This window comes from Orcinus orca, chromosome 7 (assembly GCF_937001465.1).
Source record: "Orcinus orca chromosome 7, mOrcOrc1.1, whole genome shotgun sequence".
In the NCBI taxonomy this organism is placed as follows: Eukaryota; Metazoa; Chordata; class Mammalia; order Artiodactyla; family Delphinidae; genus Orcinus; species Orcinus orca.
Genome location: NC_064565.1, coordinates 105,314,293 through 105,335,673, shown reverse-complemented (window position 1 = coordinate 105,335,673; position 21,381 = coordinate 105,314,293). Strand labels below are relative to the sequence as shown.

The 21,381-nt window shown below is 38.7% G+C and overlaps 1 protein-coding gene across 6 annotated transcripts in view; it reads left to right on the top strand.

Moving 5' to 3' along the window:
- FARSB (phenylalanyl-tRNA synthetase subunit beta) overlaps window positions 1-21,381 on the top strand; it is a 66,115-nt gene that overhangs the window by 16,121 nt on the left and 28,613 nt on the right. For 3 of the 6 annotated variants that reach the window (XM_004262656.4, XM_033426781.2, XM_033426791.2), the window contains 10 exons: window positions 1,214-1,364; window positions 2,525-2,633; window positions 3,569-3,639; window positions 5,131-5,192; window positions 6,138-6,189; window positions 7,748-7,809; window positions 8,082-8,289; window positions 8,801-8,881; window positions 12,827-12,919; window positions 16,581-16,698. In XM_004262656.4, the coding sequence (XP_004262704.1) occupies window positions 1,214-1,364; window positions 2,525-2,633; window positions 3,569-3,639; window positions 5,131-5,192; window positions 6,138-6,189; window positions 7,748-7,809; window positions 8,082-8,289; window positions 8,801-8,881; window positions 12,827-12,919; window positions 16,581-16,698 (1,007 nt within the window). Of the gene's footprint in view, window positions 1-1,213; window positions 1,365-2,524; window positions 2,634-3,568; window positions 3,640-5,130; window positions 5,193-6,137; window positions 6,190-7,747; window positions 7,810-8,081; window positions 8,290-8,800; window positions 8,882-9,741; window positions 12,920-16,580; window positions 16,699-16,806; window positions 16,950-21,022; window positions 21,145-21,381 lie in introns of those variants that run through there. The other 3 variants (XR_007478546.1, XR_004482874.2, XR_007478547.1) reach the window with 3 other exon arrangements.

The following is a 21,381-nucleotide window of genomic DNA, read 5'->3' as shown; positions in this document are numbered from 1 at the left end:
CTTGGAGTTTGACGAAAAAAAAATTTTTTTTAATTTTATTCAGTATAGTTGGTTTACAATGTTGTGTTAATTTGAGGTTGACCAAAATTTGTTTCTTACAAATTTTAAAAAGTATGTCATGGTTCATGTAATATGGACTTTAACACATTCCTTGATTACTAATGATTTTATCCATTTGTTTTTTGTTTTTTTTTTTTTGCGGTACGCGGGCCTCTCGCTGTTGTGGCCTCTCCCGTTGCGGAGCACAGGCTCCGGACGCGCAGGCTCAGCAGCCATGGCTTACGGGCCCAGCCGCTCCGCGGCATGTGGGATCTTCCTGGACTGGGGCACGAACCCGTGTCCCCTGCATCGGCAGGCGGACTCTCAACCACTGCGCCACCAGGGAAGCCCTCTATTTGATATTTAATTGTGGTTATGCATACATATTCTAATATATGTACACATAGTCTTTAAGACTTTAAGAATTCTTTAGAACATCATAAATTCTGACCAGGTTTCTCTTTTGAATTGTCTTTTGGAAAGCTTAGAGCCAAATTTGTGACCCTCTGTGATAAGACTGTAAGCTTTGAAATTCTAATTTAGTACTAATCAACATTGTTTCTGGCTTTGTTTTATATCCCTACTTCTGTTTCTTTCTCTCCTACTTTGTATCTTGCTTTAAGTTCCTAAAATTACCTTAAATCCTTTACAGATAAACTGTAGAACAAATGAAATTAATAGCTCTTGAAATTTCCTTACGTATTAAATTTTAAATATAATTCACAGTTTTTAAAGCTAAATAATTTCCATTAATAAAGCAATATAGCTATGTGACAGGAAATTTAGGAAAATATGGAAAAGCCAAAAAACACAGGAGTTTTTTGGTAGTTTATTCTAATTTAATAAGATTTATGTTTACTTGAGAACACTAGAGGAAATAGATTAAAAGAAGGTAAAGGGTATGTTGACTTTGAAAACGTCCTAATAACATAGTACTAGGGATAACATAGTGGAAGGGATTTACTTCAGCTGCTGAAATAATGTGTTTTAAGTAGCTTTATATTTATATTTCTCATAATTTTTAATGGTTGTGAAGGTGCTATATAGTAGTAAAAGGCTATTTTAAGGAAGTGTCTAAAAATAAAAACCCTGTACTCTGTTATCTTTAGAATTTCTGCTTTGAGATATTCAAATCGTTTTCTGTTTCTCTTTCTCTCTGTCTCTCCACATTTAGGAAAAGAGCCTTGGTTGCTATTGGTACCCATGACTTGGACACTTTGTCAGGCCCATTTACTTATACTGCGAAGAAACCTTCCGATATCAAATTCAAGCCTCTAAATAAGACCAAGGAGTATACAGCCTGTGAACTGATGAACATATACAAGGTAAATGTTCTTTTATGTTAATGTAATAGCTCTGGATAAAGCATGAAATTCCTCCCAAATCAAGTCTTAATTAGGGCAATAAAATGAGTGCTTGAAAAAATAGCAGTGTCTGGGCTCCAACCCAGAGATACTGATTCCTTTGATCTAGAGTGAGGTCTGGGCATAGTTTTGTTTATTATTACTTTTATTTATGTATGTATGTATGTATGTATGTATGGCTGTGTTGGGTCTTCGTTGCTGTGCCCAGGTTTTTCTAGTTGCGGTGAGCGGGGGCTACTCTTTGTTGCAGTGCTTGGGCTTCTCATTGTCGTGGCTTCTCTTGTTGTGGACCACGGGCTCTAGGCATGTGGGCTTCAGTAGTTGTGGCACGTAGGCTCAGTAGTTGTGGCTCGTGGGCTCTAGAGCACAGGCTCAGTAGTTGTGGCACACAGGCTTAGTTGCTCTGTGGCATGTGGGATCTTCCTGGGCCAGGGATCGAACCTATGTCCCCTGCATTGACAGGCGGACTCAACCACTGTGCCACCAGGGAAGCCCTTTTATTACTTTTTTATCCTCTCAGATGTTTTTAACGTACAGCCAGGATTGAGAACCACTGAAGTAGGTCGTACTGCATTGTAATATTCACATTTAGGTATAACTAAAACTCATTCAAATATAAGGAGCAATGAGATTTAGCTAGTTTTTTTGTAGCATGCACTATTAAAAAGCATCTGCCTCCCGTGATTAACACTTTAGAATCCAGCAGTGAAAATGAACTCAGTAGTCACTTTAAATTGCATTTAACAAATAGTAAAAGAGGTGGGTATCATTTGGAAAAAGCAGCTATTATCATTGACCTGATTTGCAAGTGATTTCTTCCTATTTATCTAAATAGTTTTGTATGGTTTGTGTTTTGCTTAAGGTGATTCAGGCTTACTCTGCAAGTCTGTTTTCAGTCTTGAAAAACGATTGCGGTCTTATCTTTCCCCAGTAGGAAATGAGGCTGTATAAGGATTCTGAGATATTAATTTACATTAGAAAATATTATACATTTAAAACTTTGGGGGCTGTTTTATTGTTTTTCTGATTTTTCCCCCCTCTTTTTATGCTAGGTAGGTATGTAAACTAATTACAGTGACAGAAATAAAAAGCTAATTTTGTTTGACTTAATTTTTTTTCAGACTGACAACCACCTTAAACATTATTTACATATAATTGAAAATAAACCTCTGTATCCGGTTATCTATGATAGCAATGGTGTCGTCCTTTCAATGCCTCCAGTCATCAATGGTGAGTTATTTCTTAAGCACCATAGGTTTTTTGCTGTTTCCCCCTTATTCTTTATCATTTCTGTGGAATTCTCAGTAGACTTGACTGAATCAGTCAGATGACTCAATCTGAGAATCTCAGGTCTTTTGTGGATTTTATTGTAATAGTTCTTTTCATTCATTTTTCAATATTTTACTGGTGATTTTTATGTAATTTATAAATGTATACATATTTATAAGTTTATAAATATTTTCTGGTGCTAGTCTCTGGGTTCTGTTATATTCCTCCAAAGGGTGTTGATATTGTGGTTTTAGCAGGTAATTCATTTAGTTAAAGTCAAATTCTGTCTGGCCTGCTGTTTTATAGTTAAATTAAAATTTTAAAACTGAATTTTATGCTCTTAACTCCTTTCTGAAGCTTTTGTTGAAGAAGCAAATTGAACATATTTACAAAATTTAGTGATATCAGAGCCATAGATGTTTGCCCTTCTAGAAGTGAGAAGGGGGTTCAGTTGATTCACAATGGGAAGGAGAGTCTTTTCTTCCTCAAGATCTTGGACTCTAGTACTTACAGTGGGCTTCGGGGTGAGCCAGATCCAAACCCAAATCTTAGCCTTGCCGCTTAATAGCTGTGATCATGTTCAGTGAGCTTAATCTCTGAATCTTAGTTGTCCTGCCTGCAGCCCTGTCATAGATCATGGTGAAAATGAGATGAGACAGCTTATGTTAAGCACCTTACATATGGAATGCACTCAGTAAAGCCTTGTTTTTATTTTATCTTTATTCTCCAGCTTATAATGGGAGCTTAGAATGAAAGTTGTATATCTCCTTACCTCTGAGGTGTCAGCTTATATTATGTTCTAAACTAAATTGTAGTTTCTGTTTTGTAGAGCTTTTTCGTGCACTTTTATTTCTGAAACTAATTGTTTTGTCCTTATTGTTTTGTGTTTGTTGCAGGACATCATTCCAAAATAACAGTAAATACTAGAAATATATTTATTGAATGCACAGGGACTGACTTTACTAAGGTAAATAAAACTTTTTTTCTGTTTTTGTACTGTCAGGGTAGATTTTTACTTCTGGGCCAAGACCAAGTGGCTAAACTTTAAAATATGTTTATTTTGTAGGTGGGGACATACTTTAGCCACTTAGAAAATTGGAAAGATGTAGCTATTCTGTACTTTGGTTAAGGTGCTTTCATTCAGTTGACAAATGTTTAGTGAGCACCTACTATCTTTCCAATGCCATGAATTTAATAATGAGTTACATGTTCTTGACTTCAAGGAACTTGTCATCTTGTGAGAGAATTAGCCAAATACATTACTGTAAAACAGAGAACGGGATGTACATTGTAATGCCATCTGTATAAAGTGTTCATCTTAGTTGGCTTAGTTTGAATGCTAACTAATATCTTACCTTCGTGTACTTGGTAAAAAAAAAAAAAGTTAAAACCAACTGGCTATCAAGTTTTATTTAGCAAATTGATAAAGGGTTTATACACACAAAGATGTCTAGAATATGTAGAATACTAATCTTTCAGTCACTTTTCGTCACTATATATTAGATTGGATTGTTATGAAAGCTTTTTTTTATGGCATATTTTTTCTTTACAAAGGTTAAGTAAGCCATAGAGTGAGGTGGCAATTAAGCAAATTAAGAAAGGTAAACTTGAATGGCAGAAGGCTGGAGTATAGAAGTAGGGCAGATAAATGGCATTCACATACATCTTACAGGATTGGAGATCCTTGTAAGATATTTTGTTTATAACTTTTATATACCATATGCGCCTTCAGAAATATTGTCAGGGTAATATAGCTTTTCCTGTTAAAAACTTTTTTTAAATTTGCACATTAGCAGACCTTGGATATCTTTTCTGAAGCTTGTATATGAGTGAAGTATATGTAAAAGCAAAGCATATATCCCAATAAGGTTACTGTATTTTTTTCTTTTAATTAAAAAAAAAAAATTGACAAATCTATATGGCCTTCACTGTGTACCAGGCATCGCTCTATGTGTTTTATACACACACACACTCATACTCTTAATCCTTGTATTAACCAAATGAGGTAGGAACTTTTATTATCTCTACCTAACAAACAAAGGTACAAAGACAGTAATTAAGTGACATGCGCAAAATCAGACAGCTAGTAAGTGCTTGGGCCAGGAGTCTGGCATCTGGCTGCAGAAACTTATGAGACTGATAAGGTTTACTGCCATAGTTAGCCATCTGTCTTTCTTGAAATTTGCTCAACCCAAGGGAGGGGGTGGGGAAATAGATGATTTGTCTCAGTCATGGATTGTAACTGTCAGAGAAGCGCATAAATGCAGAACACCTGAAGATAAGGTCAGGGCCTCTCAAGCTCAAGAGTTTTTACTCCACTTCTTTCTTTAAAATTTATATATACAGATACAGTTTTAGACGTTTGGAGACTAAATTATATTAAATATTAATTCATTTCCAGCTGATGGAAGAAAGTATATTTATGGGTTACCATAATACTTGTTTTTTTCCTTTGCAGGCAAAAATAGTTCTTGATATCATTGTTACCACGTTCAGTGAATATTGTGAGAATCAATTTACGTAAGTTCGTTCGGCATCTTTATCGATGATGGCCTGTCGTTCTGAAGTCAGAGCACTAAGGCCTTGTGCTAAATATAAAGATGAAATATGTGGTTCCTGTAACTAGAATATATAATCTCTTTGGGGAGCTAAGACATGAACAAATAATGTATAAAGTAAAAAGTGATAAGTACCTTAAAAAGTTTCAGTGATGTTCTGGCCGTTTGTAAGGGCAGGTTACTGCTAGCTGGGGCAATCTGGGTAGACTTCATGGAGGCAATGAAATTTAAGCTGTATTTAAGGATTTGAGACTGAATATGGAGAATCAGCAGAAGGAACAGCTAAACAAAGATAGAGAATCGTATATAAGAGCGAAGCATGTATCCTGTGTATACTAATAAGACTACTGTATTTGTTCCAAAGCTAATTTTTTATTTAAAAAATTGCTTATCAAACCTATATGGCCCTTACTGTGTACTAGCATCATAGTTTATTCTAGAGTATTATAATTCAAAATAAATGTATAACTGTAGAAAGCATGACTGAAATTGTATGGGCAGTGTTGGTTATTTTTTTTAATTGATATGCATTTTAGTGGTTGTGTCAGTCAGCTTTCATTGTGTAACAGCATGACCCTGGTAAAGCCTGAAATGTGTGTGTCATATTGGCAAGGTGTTCATCAAGGATGCATGCTTTGTAGGACTGGGAGATAAACTTATCAAGCGGGTGCTACCTGAAGAGACATGGGAGCTACAGGAAATGGAATAGTAATGTTGTATGTGGGAGGATTAATCCAGACAGCAGTGTTGGAATGTGAATAGATTGAATGTGTTGAGGCTGCAGTTGTAGACCAAGTGAAAGTTTTGTTAACCACACACATTTTTTGGAATTTATGGCCCTTTTTTCCCCTTAAGTTTTATTTTTATTTATATTTAATTTTATTTCTGGCTTTATTTTTGTTTTCAGGGTTGAAGCAGCTGAGGTAGTTTTTCCTAATGGAAAATTACATACCTTTCCAGTGAGTATAGAAGAAGTGACTTGATGATGATGATGACTTTGACAACAGCAGTAACATTAATAATAATAGCTATAGAGTGCTTTTGGTCTTTCTGTCTATCTGTGCATCCACCCACCTACATGCCAGGCACTATACTGTGTGTATTACATGGATTTAATCTTCACATTAACCCTGTGAGGCTGGGTGCTATCATTAGGCCCTTGACCTTGAGATGTTAAATAGCTTGCCTATTACTAGTCAGTGGTGGAGCTAGGATTTAAGCCCAGACAGTCCCAACACACTGTATTATACCACATTTCACTCCCAACCCACTACATTATACCACAGCATTATATGGCCATAATGCCTGTGGTTTATTCCCTTATTAACTAGGTACCTAGGTAATTTACAGTCTCACCCCTTTTAAGGTTAGTCAGCCCTCCAAACCACTGGGCCACCGGGGAAGTCCCAATAGCAGTTTTTTTTTTTAATTGATTGTAGTTGCTATCATCAGTTAGCTTTTGTTATGTAACAAACCACCCCAAGGTTTACTAACTTCAAACAACGATCGTTTGTTTATATCATGATTCTGGGGGTCAGCTGGCTAGTTCTGGTCAGGACTGGCTGGGCTAATCTCTGCTAGGCTCCAGCTGGTTGGTAGGCTAGCAGCTGGATGACCTGGGATGGCCTCACTGACATGTCTGCGTCTTGGCAATGAGGTGAACAGGTCAAGTGCCTCTCATCCAGCAGGCTAGCTTGGGCTTCTTTACATGGTGGTGTCTGCACTCAGGTGATAATGATGCTTCTGCTCTGAGAATTGCATTTTGAATAGCAAGCCCATTGTCCTTACCTGAGTCCAAACAGGTTTTTAAATTTATGGCCTTTTTGCGAGTGGCGGTTACAATTTTGAGAGTAATTTTGTGATAAGAAATACTCATAGGTATGTTTCCAACGTTGCTGAAAAGCCTGGATTTTATGTGTGTTTGTTCCTATCTCACATGGTAGAGTTATGTACTGTTTGAAGGAGAGTGAGTACTAATTCATGAGATGCTCCCAGCCTGGCTGTCCTGGAGCAGGTTGATAGCTAGGACTGGGTCGTAGTTGCTTTTCCCCACCTGAAAAAAATTATAGGAAAGGAATGACTTCATAACACTCTTAGATTTAGTATGATGGATAGTCCAATATGGCACATGAATTATTCTTTCTTGGTCATAAACACCTACTTGCATGAGGTGAAATTGAAAATCTTCAGCAGGATTTGTAAGCATTTTAGAAATGATGTAATGCACTAGTGTTTTGCTGAAGAGAATGGTGATTGATCAAGTAAAAGAGAAAAATGTTTGGCATTTTATAATATTTCCAAGAGTTCCAGTTGTCTAGCAAGTAGAATGTTCATGTATGAATATAATGTAGCAAGTAATGTCCTGAAGCGCACTGAGTTTATTTTTGATATCTGGCTCTAATGACAACTTCTTGGGAGGGTAATGAAACCACAACAATAATGAATTGAATTAGAAAGAGGCTAATGCTGTATCTGGCAGGACTGATTTCAGCTTCTCAAACTCTTTTTCTCTCTAAGGAACTGGCTTATCGAAAGGAGATGGTGAGAGCTGATCTAATTAACAAAAAAGTTGGGATCAGGTATGCTCTGAAAACTTCATTTATTTATTTACTGTTGAAGAGAATTCAAGAATGAAGTACACATATGACTGCTTAATTTCCCTGAAAAAATGCTTGGAGAGAATTTTGATATCCCTTCAGAGTCGTAAGTGACAATAGAACATCAGTTAGGATGTCTGGTGTCCATTGGAATTCACAAAGACAGGTTTCAGGTAGTAGCATATTTTAAAACAAAATATAAACATGTTTCAAATAATCCAGTGAAGTTTATGGTTTGTACGTTCCTATTTCAGAGAAACTCCAGAAAATCTTGCCAAGCTTCTGACCAGGATGTGTTTAAAGTCAGAAGTCATAGGCGATGGGAATCAGATTGAAATTGAAATCCCTCCAACCAGAGCTGACATTATCCACGCCTGTGATATCATAGAAGATGCAGCTATTGCTTATGGATATAACAACATTCAGATGACTCTCCCGAAAACATACACCATAGCTAATCAAGTAAGATTGCACCCTTAAATAAACACTCCTTATTGTTAGAAACTGATTATTGAATGCCAGGAAGGCTTCGAGAAAAACAGAACATAGGAATTAAGCAGTACTGGCCATGCTCTGCTCTGAGAGGCATTTGCTGTGGAGAGGATGCAAAACAGATGCCCGATTGATTAGAGTACGTTGAAAACCTGTGATGACTAGTTCTTTGAAGAAAGACAGGTTTCGAGTTTGGAGCCCTTCTTGCATCTCTAAGTAGGAGATTCATTTTCGGATCCTGGGCCTGAAGGCAGACGTGGCGTGTGGGAGGGGTAGAAACGGGGGGTTTGTATGTCTGGGTAGGAGTGTTGGGGTAGTGGTGATGGGGAGGGGTCGGTGTGGTGGGGAAATGGTGGGACGAGCAGCATATTAGATGGAAGGGTGGTTTCCTTTAAGTGACAAGTTTTCTATAAATCTCTCTTTTGTTTAATAAAAAAAAAGTGGGAAATTTTATTGAGGTGAAATAATTTCTTCCCCCCAGTTTCCTCTAAATAAACTCACAGAACTCCTGAGACACGACATGGCAGCTGCTGGATTCACTGAGGCACTTACCTTTGCTCTGGTATGTTGTACATGCTTTTGGTGCCCTGCTCATTGTTTTCTTTGAATCTCCGAATTACTTGTTCTGTGATTCCTTATATGAATTTATAAAAAGTTATAAAGAACACTTTGTTACCTGAGATTGTGTAATTTCTGGTAGAGAAATGAAGATTTCTTTTTTTTAGTCACAGAAAAGCACGAAGGACTAAATTTTAGAGTTTCATGTAATTGTTGAGGGTTCACAATGAAGTTTGTAACCCAATTTATTAAGTTAGAATTTTTGGTCTTAATTTGGTTGTGGCTGTACCCACTAGATGCCGCCCTGGTTAAGGGCTTGTGGACTGCTCCACGTTAAGCCTGTTTCTTTGTCTTTGAACATGTTCACAGACATTTGCTTTGAGTTGAAAAGCTGACATGAAAGGCCTAAGTCAGGAAATGAGTTTTATTACAAAATCAGACAGAAATCTCCCTCCCCCAGCAGATCGAGCATTTGAAGATATCGAAATGTGTCTGCAATTTGTAGTTTCTTTCTCTCTCTTGCTGAGCTGTGCTATGGTGCCCACAGTGTACTTCTTGACTATTCAAGTCCGTTTCACCTTAACGATGTAAGTCAAAAACCAAAACAACCAGGAAAGCTCCCCGCAACGCAATTCCAGCTCTAAATGTCTCAGTCTTTTAAGGTGTTTACAGAAGGCAGTGGTGGGAATCACGACCAGTACACAGAGGGCTGGTGAGGAGATGTAGCCTCTCTCACGTCACTTTATTGAGCCTTTGTAATTCATAGGATGTTCTTACTGGAAGGGACCTTCCAGATCTAGTTCAACACCTTCCTTTTGCTTTTTTTTCTTTAATCTTTTTTTTTTTTTTTTTTGCGGTACGCAGGCCTCTCACTGTTGTGGCCTCTCCCGTTGCGGAGCACAGGCTCCGGATGCGCAGGCTCAGCGGCCATGGCTCACGGGCCCAGCCGCTCCGCGGCATGTGGGATCTTCCCGGACCGGGGCACGAACCCGTGTCCCCAGCATCGGCAGGCGAACTCTCAACCACTGTGCCACCAGGGAAGCCCTAATCTTTTTTTTAAATTAATTTATTTTATTTATTTTTGGCTGTGTTGGGTCTTCTTTTCTGCAAGTGGGCTCTCTAGTTGTGGCAAGCGGGGGCTACTCTTCGTTGCAGTGCGTGGGCTTCTCATTGCGGTGGCTTCTCTTGTTGCGGAGCATGGGCTCTAGGCGTGCAGGCTTCAGTAGTTGTGGTGCACGGGCTCAGTAGTGTGGCTCTCAGGCTCTAGAGCGCAGGCTCGGTAGTTGTGGTGCACGGGCTTAGTTGCTCCGCAGCATGTGGGATCTTCCTGGACCAGGGCTCGAACCCGTGTCCCCTGCATTGGCAGGCGGATTCTTAACCACTGCACCACCAGGGAAGTCCCAACACCTTCCTTTTTCTGGTTTAGAAATCTTTTATTCAACAACATTTATGGAACATCTGTTATATGCCAGGCACTGTGCCAGTGAGGAAGCCGGAGGCCAAGAGAGGATAAGTACCCAGCAAAGTTTACACAGACAGCAGGAGAACCATGACCAGAATCTGGCCTTTTGACTCCTTGAGGAGTGCTTTTCTGTTATGTCAAACTGAATGCTAGGTTTGAGGACCATGTCATTCATATATGGCCCACATATGCATATGCAGTCAGGAGCAGCAGTGATTCCATGTGAACTGATGTACAAAAAATAGCACAAGGAAATGTATTCTGTTCTTTTAGAAATGTATTCTATTTTTTTATAATTAAGTGGCAAAGGAATTTTGTAACTGTGTAGCCCCATGCATCTAAGGGGGAGCACGTTCTCTGCCTCCTGACAAGTAGCTACTCTGCAGAGAGAGTTTGTCTTCCACAAAGGGCTTTATGTACATGATTCCATCTCTCAGTGCAGCCCTGTGAAGTAGGTGTTTCTGTCTTACACAGCAGTTAATTGAGGTAACTTGTCCCACTTCGCGCAGCCAGTTGGCTGTGGACCAGGGATTCCAGCACAGGTCTGTCTGTACCCCAGGCCTGTGACTGAACTGTCCCACCACGAGTGCCAGAAACAGTCTGTTCAGTTGTCCAAGGTCACTTCAACGCTTTATCACAGTGGGGCGGGACAGGGCGGGGGTCAGAATTAGGTGCTAGAGAGTTTCAGATTTGTAGTAACAGTTTTGCTATAGGAATTTCAACATGAAAGGTATTTATAAAGTTACATACTTTCTAAGCAAACCTAAACATCACTGGGCCTTATATCTAGTTTTGCACAAGAGTAGCGGCCCTTCTCTTCCTAAAACCCAGCCCTTGACTTCCCAGGTGTAAGTAATTCACATATCATCATCATGATTTTTGCTGTATCTGCATACCAGTTGTAATATTTTCATTTAAATTAGCTCACTTTTAAAACTAAAAACCTACTTCAGCCTTATTTAAGAATAATGTTTGTAAAAATTATGGGCTTCGTTTACTTATTCTATTTTTTCTAACAAGTAAATGTGTTTATTTAAAATAAACACATAAATATTCTTATAAACATTCCATCCTGTATACCAGCTACTGCTGCTTCAGGATACCTGATTTAAATTGCTTCTTACCTTTATCCCTTATGGTCCATCATCATGATAAAGTGCAAGGTCACTCAGATAGCTAGCTGTGTAGCCATGTGTCTGTGGGCCCTTTTTCTTTGATACAGGCAGTATTAGTTCTGTTTGAGAATAGATCGCATCATGTAAATTGCATTTCCTAACTGGTCACATTATGTCTAAATCTTGTTATTAAAACTCCTCCATGTTATGGAGGAAAAAATGGTTATCCCAGCATGCCTGCTGCCATTCTCCACTGCTGCAGCTATGGCGGTGCAGGGAGCTCTTTTCTACTGTGCCTGGATGTGTCTTCAGAATCCTTCCTGAAAGAGCAAGGCAGAAGTCATTAGAACTGGCATTGGCATCCAAACCCATTCTTTTTTTCTAAGTGAAATACAGACCACTAGTCCTGAGGACAGTTTTCTATTTTCCAACCTAACGTTGGAAAATAGAAAAGAGTAACTGATGGTACATCAGTTTTCATGTTAAGTTTTAAACTCTTTCAATGTTAACATTAATATATGTGATAATTGTTTATTCTTAATAATGACATTAGTTATCATCATTAATATTTTTTGATCACTTAGTTTGTGCCAGGTATTGTATTTGCTTTATCTCACAGTCATTGAGTTTTATTTTCAGAATTCTGCCTACCATCCTGGTTTTGCGGGTGACAGGCATCTTTCTCTTTTTGGTGGGTGAGTGCCTAGGAGCTTGTCCATTACCCAGAGCTTTATCAAGCACACCTGCGCGGAAGTTAAGTGACGTAGTTGAGGCCATGGGAATTCTGCTCTTAGTCCCACCATTCTATCACAAGTCAGTACAGATTTTGCAGAGGTTACAATAGTAGTCAAAACACAAAGTCATATGAGCACCAAGGAGGGAGAGAGAATTTCTGACTGGAGTCATTAGGGTTATTTTTATGGAAGTGGTGGAAGAGATGTCTTTTAAGTAGAATCTTTCAGGGGGTGGGGAGGCAGCAAGTCGGGCAGGGAGGGCATTTCAGGTAAAGGTAAGGAAAAGTGTACAGTTCAGGGAATGAGTAGGGGATTGTAGCAGACTCGACTGGTAAGGTCAGTGGGAGGCTAGCTTAGGGGGGCCCAAGTACAGGTTACACCACCAGCTCCATGTGAAAAATGTACTTTAGCTCTGCATCATGGTTAGAACTCATTGTAAGAGAATTATTAATGTTAAATTGCATCTGCTGTGGACCTGAATTTAATTGATATATGTTTATTCTCAGCTTATTCTTAGCTTACCTTATATAATCTACATTGCCATGAGGCCATCAAAAGTTGTTACAGCATTAAATACTTTTTTATATTGGATTTAGTCATTGCTTTTCCATATTGACCTGTTTTTATGTATTTCTTAGTGCTCCCAAGAAGATATTGCTGATAAACTGGGTTTGGATATCTCTGCAACAAAGGCAGTCCTCATAAGTAATCCTAAAACAGCTGAATTTCAGGTAAGAGTTTTAAGTAGTTAAGAATTCGGGTAAAAACTGAGAGACAGTCCATGAGTTATGAAAAGTCTCTTTAGTTATTTTATCTCAAATGGCAGAATCACAGAGCTTCTTTAGAATTTCTTCTTGGATAGATTTATATTTGGTTCTTACATACATTGCTGACAAAAATTCTTTAAATATTTTATAATCTTTTCTTGATTAACCTTATAGGTGGTTCTTACTTGCTTTGTGCTACCTATACCTAGCCCAGCCTTTCTTGTCTGAACTTTCCATTTCACAATTGATTTTTTTTTAATACTATTTTCAGGTTTCATCTCTTTTCTATCCATTTGTAATAAGTGAAACTACACCTGTTCCCAGTACCTCCATTAAGTCTTTTTGAAATAAATCGTTACGCCAGTTCTGGACTGTGCTGACTGTGCCTTTCATTGTCATTGTCTAGTTTATTGGCAGTCTCATGTGGAGGTTAGGAATATTTAAATGAGAATGATACTCCCTTGATAGTAAACGTTCAGTGATTTACATGATAGATTCGGACCTTAACTATAAAAAGAGAGCATTTCAAAGTTATAATATCTTTGCTTATTAATGACTTTGAATCGTCTTATCTCTTTCATACTAGTAAGCTCATTCTGTTTTCCTTGTATATGCATTTCAGTGTTTTTTAAAACAGGCTTTAGAGAAGATCATGTCTTCTAGAATCAAGGGGAATCTTAGAATTGGAAGGAAATGCTTTTCAGAAAGTTAATTATAAAATAATACATGAACTCTGATTTGAGATAGTTTCTTTGGATCTTGGTTTTCACTTTTGTAAAAGTAGTGTCTGGATTAGTTCTAAAAATTCTGAAAGTTCTAAAAATGTTAAGATTTAGATTTTTTAAAGTTAGATTTAATGTATAGAGCTACATACTAATGTGGCAGATTAGAGCTAGACTTAAGAACTAATTGCTGATAATATGCATCAAATACATAAATTCTTTCTCCATATTCAGTGTCAGAACTTTGAAGAATCTTTACACTAGTTTAGAAGGATTGTGATAATTTTTATATTTGGATTTCTGATGCCCACTAGCTTTTCTAAGACGTCTGAGGTGTTCTCTTTAATGAGAGATGTTCAAATTCATTTGGATAGAGAAATTTTTCAGTAAATCTTAATGGATTTTTATTTGAGTTTTTTCCAAGTGTTTCTTTTTCTCCCAGTTTTATTTCTCAAGCTTGATAGGTTTCTTACAATGTGGTAATGTTATGTTCTTTAGGGTTTACATCGTATCTATTTTATATAAGTGGAAGGAAAACAAATCAGTAACACATTAAATGTCACTCTAGATAGCTGTAGCTCAGCACACGTAAGAGTCAGTATTTCTGCATTAAATACATAAGAGATGAGAGCCTTTTAGATTTGACAGATTCTCTATTTTACTCCTCCTTTATGAACAGATACGTCCTACCGTTACCAGTGTGGCTAACAGGTTTATATTTATTTATGGTTAAAATAAGTGTAAGTTGTTCATGGTCTTGTATCTCAATTTATTGTCTAAGCTTATTCTTTCTTTTGCATAATTCTTAACTTTGGGCTATTTTCTGGTAGTAGTTATACTAGAGAATGGATGAAATAAGAGAAATGTTATTTACTGAAGTATGTAAAATTTTACTATAATTATTGTAAACACAATTACAGAAAATTACCATATCCCCCTAAATTAGCAGTAGTATTCCTTAATATCCTCAAATATCCAATTATTGTTCAAATTTTCTCAGTTGTCTTTTTTTAAAATAGTTTATTTGATTTGGGGTTCAAATGAGGTTCATACATTAAAGTTGATTGATGTGCTTCTTAAGTCTCTTTTAATTCACAAGTTGCTCCTCTAACCGTTCATCTCTCTCCCTCTCTCCCCCTCCCCCTTTCACTTTGTGGAAGAAACTGGGTCACTTATCCTGTAGAGTTCTCACATTGAGGATTTTGCTGACTATATTCCTGGGGTCCCCTATATTTTCAGTAAATTGGAGTTAGATCTAGGAGCTTGATCTGATTCAGGTTTAATTTTTTGTGTTGCTGTGAGTTTTTAAATAAATAAATCTTATCTATAAAACAAAGTGAAAAAAACACCTAAAAGAGTCATCTACAAAAGTGGCTTGTTTTTATTCTAGTAAGTTAAGCTTTCCTTTAACATTGTAGTTTTGTTCTGTGAATGGTTTGGACACTTCCTTTCTGGTTGGGAAAGTGAGCCATATTTCAGAAAGCACTGAGTTGAAGGCTAATAGCAGCTTTCTGGTAGAGTAAATATAGTAGGAAAGGTGTTCTCTTCTTTTTTTTTCCTTAATATTTATTTACTTATTTGGTTGCTCTGGGTCTTAGTTGCGGCAGGTGGGCTCCTTAGTTGCAGCATATGGGCTCCTTAGTTGTGGCTCCCGGGCTCCTTAGTTGTGGCATGCGAACTCTTAGTTGTGGCATGCATGTGGGATCTAGTTCCCTGACCAGGGATTGAACCCGGTCCCCCTGCATTGGGAGCATGCAGTCTTATCCACTGCGCCACCAGGGAGGTCCCTGTGTTCTCTTCTTTCCTCAACACAATCTAGCAAGTCCTTTTAAGGGCTTAATGTTACATGTGCAGGATCTAAGAGGGGCTGTTGTTTTAGCCAGGGTGGGCAGGGCAGGCCCATGTAGGACCATGTAGACCTTTGAGCAGAGACCTGAAGGAAGTAAGATAGCTACATACGAATCTAGAGGAAGAATGTATGAGGCAGAGGAAAGAGCACGTGTGGAGGCCTGGGATGGGATCCTGATGGCAGCGTGTGGCTGGAGCACGCGCAGTATACCGGGGGAGCAGCGGGCGTCGGGGTTGGAGAGGGGGCTAGGGCCAGATTCACATAAAGTCCCATGTAGGGCATGGTTTTATTCAAAATCTGATGGAAGTCCATTGGACGTTTTTGAGCAGGAGAGTTCTGTGATCTGATTTAGGTGTTAAAGGGTCACTCTGTGGGGAGAATAATAGATCATAAGGTGGCAAAGTAGAAGCAGAGAAATCATCCTAGGAAGTTCATGCAGAGTCTGGGCAAAAGATAATGGTGTTGGAGTCTGACTGCAGATGTAATACCGTTGCCCATAAAACCTTCTGGTAACATGATGTGTTGGAAGCTAACGTATCTCATACAGCTTAGAATGAGAAATTTATTTCACAGACAAAAGCAGGGGAAGTTTTGCCCTTTTTTTTTTAAGAATTGGAATGTGTATTTGTATTTCTTATGAATATTAAGAATGAAATAACTATACATTTTCCTATTTGTTTTGGCTACTAAGCTGAAAACTGTAGTCACAGCCTGCCCATAGCAGCTGTGTGGGTTTTTAGTGCCTACATATTTGTGTTCTGTTTTTCTCATTGTCCTGGTATTTTAATTGCATTTACATTTTTTCCCTGGTCCTGGTTTTTTAAAATTTGGTTAATTCATGTTAAAACTGTTTAAATATTTGTATTTCTTGTAATTTACTTCAATTACTTTGTGAAATGAAGCAGGATATGAAGTACTGGAATTAAAAATTAAAAATGACTTGGATATTTAGGCATTGCATTTTCCAAAAGTGTCTTCCTGTGAGACCATGGATTAATAACCAAGTATGTCTGGTTCCTATTTGGTCAGTGCAATTTCATGTCTTCTCCTGTAGGTGGCACGCACTACCCTTCTTCCTGGCCTCCTAAAGACCATAGCTGCGAATCGGAAGATGCCCCTTCCTCTGAAACTGTTTGAAATCTCTGACATTGTAATAAAAGATTCTAGCAGAGGTAAGAATGAGTCACCTTTGATTTGTATACTTAAAGCATTCTTTATTATGAAAACTTCAACTGTATATAAAAATAGAGGAAATAATGTAATTACTCCTGTGATTCCAGCACCCACCTTCAAGAGTTATGAACTCACACATGGCCAGACTTCTTTCATCTATACTCCAACCCACTTCCTCGTATTCGTTTAGTATAAATCTTAGACATCACATCATTTTATCAACAAACACTTTAGTTTGTATTTATGAAAGGTAAGGGCTACCACTATTGTTTTTAATAATCCAATGCCATTATTATATCTTATCATCAAATATCCAGCTAGTGTTTGAATTTTCCCAATTATCTCATAAGTTTAATTTTCATGACTGATTTATGTGAATCAATCCAAGCAAGGGCCAGATATTTGATTGTAATATCTCTTACTTTTAATGGAAAGCAAATTTTAACAGAGAATTTAATAATGTTTATGAAGAACCCTATTAAAACCTCAACTTGCAAAGCACTATGGAGTATTTCTGTTTTTCTTATGTCATGTGATTTATATGCATATCATTTTGACGTACTTGATATCTTACTATTCTAGTTTAACAATGATTGTTCATATTACTGTTGTACCAGTGATTGTAAATGTGTTTTACCAGTTTTTGCTTCTTTTGAAGATGGTCTGGACTTGTTAGTACAGCAAGTTGCTTTGTCTAATATTTGGAATGTAGCTATTATTTAATAAATATATTATGTATTTAGTAAGTCCTTAAACCTGATTGCCAAGAAAGCCTGTCTCGTTCAAACTTCTCCATGTCTTCAACTTATATAAGTCCGACTGACTGCTCGAGCTGCATATGTGATATCTCTTGGCGAGCAGTGCCCTCAAATGACTAAATTACTGGCAGTATTTCTTTGATTCCCTGGATTTAACAGTTGAAGTCCTAGCAGTATTTATTCAGTCTTACCCCAGACTCTGCAGAATTCGGAATGTGTTCTTTTGAATCAGTTGACAAAAGAGGGGGCCTTTTCCTCAGTTTCTCCTGAAGAGGACAACATGGCGTCATTCTAACTACTAGAAAGTAGCCAAGAACTATTGACTGTAAATCGGCCTGTCTTAGGAAATAGATTCTATAAAGGTACCCTGTGGACTGTCCATTGCAAACCTTCCAGCCTAGGCTGGATTCCATGTGCTCCCAGTATGCAGCCTTTCTTCAGTTAACAGTGTCACCTTGCATTTGTATGGTGCTTTTTGCTTTGCGGAGCACAGGCTTCGGACACGCAGGCTCAGCGGCCACGGCTCACGGGCCTAGCCGCTCCACAGCATGTGGGATCTTCCCGGACCGGGGCACGAACCTGTGTCCCATGCATTGGCAGGCAGACTCCCAACCACTGCACCCCAGGGAAGGCCCCCCCACCCAAATTTTTTAAGGTACTTTTTCTTTTTTGATTGTTAAAACATCTCTTTGAGGCTAATGGGACAAAATATTGTCCCCATTTAATATACTGGAAAATTAAGAGAGAAAAGTGGTAATTGGCGCAAGGCTGCATAAAATAAGGGACTTAGAGCTAGGGCCAGAATTTTGGTCTCAGTGCTTATATCCTTAGAGAATAAAAGTTCTATGTAGAATTTTCCTTGGGTGATAAATGTGCTGTAATAGAAATCAGAAGACATTTTCAGTGCCAGCTGCAAATAGTTTTGAGGGTTCTTATACCTCAAATCATCCATTGGTATAGATAACTGAGAATTTGTTGTAATTGCAATGTCAGTTTTTTCTATTAACTTTGACTTGTTACCTTTCATCCTAGTTCTTTGAGTTTTATGTTGTTTTGATCCTTGGTGATCCTTTAATATTTCTAAATATAGGATTAGGTTAATTACTCGAGATTTCCTCAAAAGTTCTGTAATACTGTTTCAGCAACAGGACTCCTCCCTAATTGCAAAGGCTCCCTGCAGGGCTGGGCATGCTCACAAGCAGGCAGCTCAGAGCCTGGACGGTGAGGGTGAGGCGCGAGCTGCGGTCCCCACAGTTGCCACAGGGAAGGTTTCGCTGTAGGCATGGAACACCACTTTACTGTATTGCAGTCCTGGGTAGAGGTGCCTTTGCTGGTTTTCTTTTCCTCTGTGTTTCTTGGGAAGGCCCGTGCTTGGAGGTTGAAAGAGAGCTGTTCTTAAATACAAGTGCTATAGGCCATCATTTAACAAATCACCCTGGGGATAGTTCCAGAAACCCCATCCATATACTTTTTAATTCAAAGATTTGTCTTTCTGCTACACTTCGTTTCATCAGGAAGAGTAGTTCCTATCTCTGTAGCAAACCTTTTATACCTGATTTTAGTTGTGATTATTCTGCTCTGTTTTCCACATCAATCCATTTTTAACTGATATCACTTCTGCCTGTTGTCTTACACCATCATGGTTTATTGTTTTTCTTTAAAATTTTCTGTCATATCAATGAGATTTGAGGAATAAGAGGAGGTAGATGCACTCAGTAAGTCTACCATCTTGAAAACAGGTTTGCTTTAGTTTATGTGGAGTGTGCTTCCTGTTTAGGTAGGCCTGGTTTTATTTCATAACAGAAGCTTTTCTGATGGATTATTATAAATAGGGACCTGTGGTCTCCCTGCCTGTCATCTGGTGTACAGAGAGGACTCTGCAGGAGAGGCAGCCCAGCACCGCGGTTCCATGAGAGACTGCAGCCAGAGCGCCTGCGTTTGAGTCATGGTTCTGCCATTTACCAGCTGCTTAACTTTGGACAATTAATTTAATTTCTTGGTGCCTCAGTTTCCTCATCTGTACAATGGGAATAATGATAGCACTTATTTCAGTAGACTTGTAAAAATTAAATGTATTTTGAAAAGTTCCAGCCACGTAATAAGCACCGTTTGGTGTTTGCTCTGACTATCAGCATATTAGCAATCCCTAAGGCCCAAAACCTAGCTTCTTGGTCTCTGGAAATTTTCTTTGAGAATGAATTGAAAAACCTTTGCTGGCCATTAAAGTGTTAATATCACCTTGCTAAGGCACTTGGGGCTCATTTTTATCCTAACTTTGAACTTAATTGGTTTTTCTTCTGTTGTGCACTATTTTTTTTTTTTTTTTAGGAAAAGAAAACCAAAATGTCCTAATGTGGGAATTTACTTAAGAAAGTGGGAGTGTTGGGTTTTTTTTTTTAAATTTTGGCTGTGTTGGATCTTCATTGCTGTGCGTGGGCTTTCTCTGGTTGCAGCGAGTGGGGGCTACTCTTTGTTGTGGTGCGCGGTCTTCTCATTGCAGTAGCTTCTCTTGTTGCGGAGCATGGGCTCTAGGCGCACGGGCTTCAGTAGTTGTGGCACGCGGGCTCGGTAGTTGTGGTGCACGGGCTTAGTTGCTCTGCGGCATGTGGCATCTTCCCGGACCAGGGCTCGAACCCGTGTCCCCTGCATTGACAGGCGTATTCTTAACCACTGCACCACCAGGGAAGTCCAGGAATGTTTTTTGAGCAATTCATCACCCACTTCTTTTCAGTGAATTGAGCATATATGTTTTTACCGTCTCTCGAACCAGGAACCATTTCTCTGTTGGATTTAAAGTAGCCATTTCCTCCTAAATAATGAAACAATTTTGAAGGAAAAAAGAAAAAATCTAGACCATCAAAAGTGAAATGACAGAGCAGTTTTCTAGGGACTGTGAAAATGTCCCAAATTTTCACTAGTGAGGGCGGTACTCGAACTGCTGGTTTAAAAGGGGTGGAGATGTATGGCAAGACAGTCTCATTTGTTGTACTGGGAGGAAGTATCTTTTAGTTCCTTTTCTTTGCCAGGGGCTGCTTGGAACATGAGAGAAACGGTTGCCAAGGGAGTGTACAAGGTGCCCTGATAGCACAGAGAAGGGAGTGACAGCTGCCACTAACTTGTTTCGTAACATTAAGGAAAACCCAACGCTCTCAGCCTCATGGTTTTTGTGTAGGCAAGTGTATCTTCCAAAATGGAAATGGAAGAGGAATCTGTATTGGATTTCAATATGCCTTCCACAAATTCTGTCTGACTTGCGTTTCTGTAAGAGTAGACGGAAGTCTCCTAGTCCGTGTTTTTGTGCTTGACCTTATCGGACAGTTTCTTATGCTAACGTGGACTTTCTGACTGGCCATCCATGTCATGAGGCTGTCAGGCTGCCCGGTGAGGGACTCAGGCACCCTCCTCAAGTGTGAGGATTTCCACTCTGAGCCAGACACAGTCCTGTTCTAAGAGGCTGAGCCAGTCACTGCATTTATTGAATTGTAAGATCTGAAGTTGCTGCAACATTTAAAAAAATTAGTCATGACTCGAGGGACAAAGCTGATTTATCCCTTTTGTTGGGCAGAGTGGCGGTGTCTTTGGAACGAGAAGTTGAATGCAGACTCTGCTGTGGGGTAAATTTTCAGCTTTATTATAGCAGGGAAGTCCAGTAGAGGCTGTACTGAAGCTATCAGATCGGGCTGCTGTGTGAGTAACTGGTTGGTTTCAGTTGTTATGTTTGTCTTTTCAGTGTCGAGGAGAAACTATCAACAAAATAGTAAAAAATTACTTCAGAGGAGCAGTTGTGAATTTCTAATCTTCATGCCCAGAAATGCAACTATATTTTGCAAAGTCCAGCATTCTGGATTTTTATTAAACGCAGATTGAATTCTGCCATCACAGTTTATTCCACAGTGGTCACTGAAGCTGCCAGGATGCCTAAAA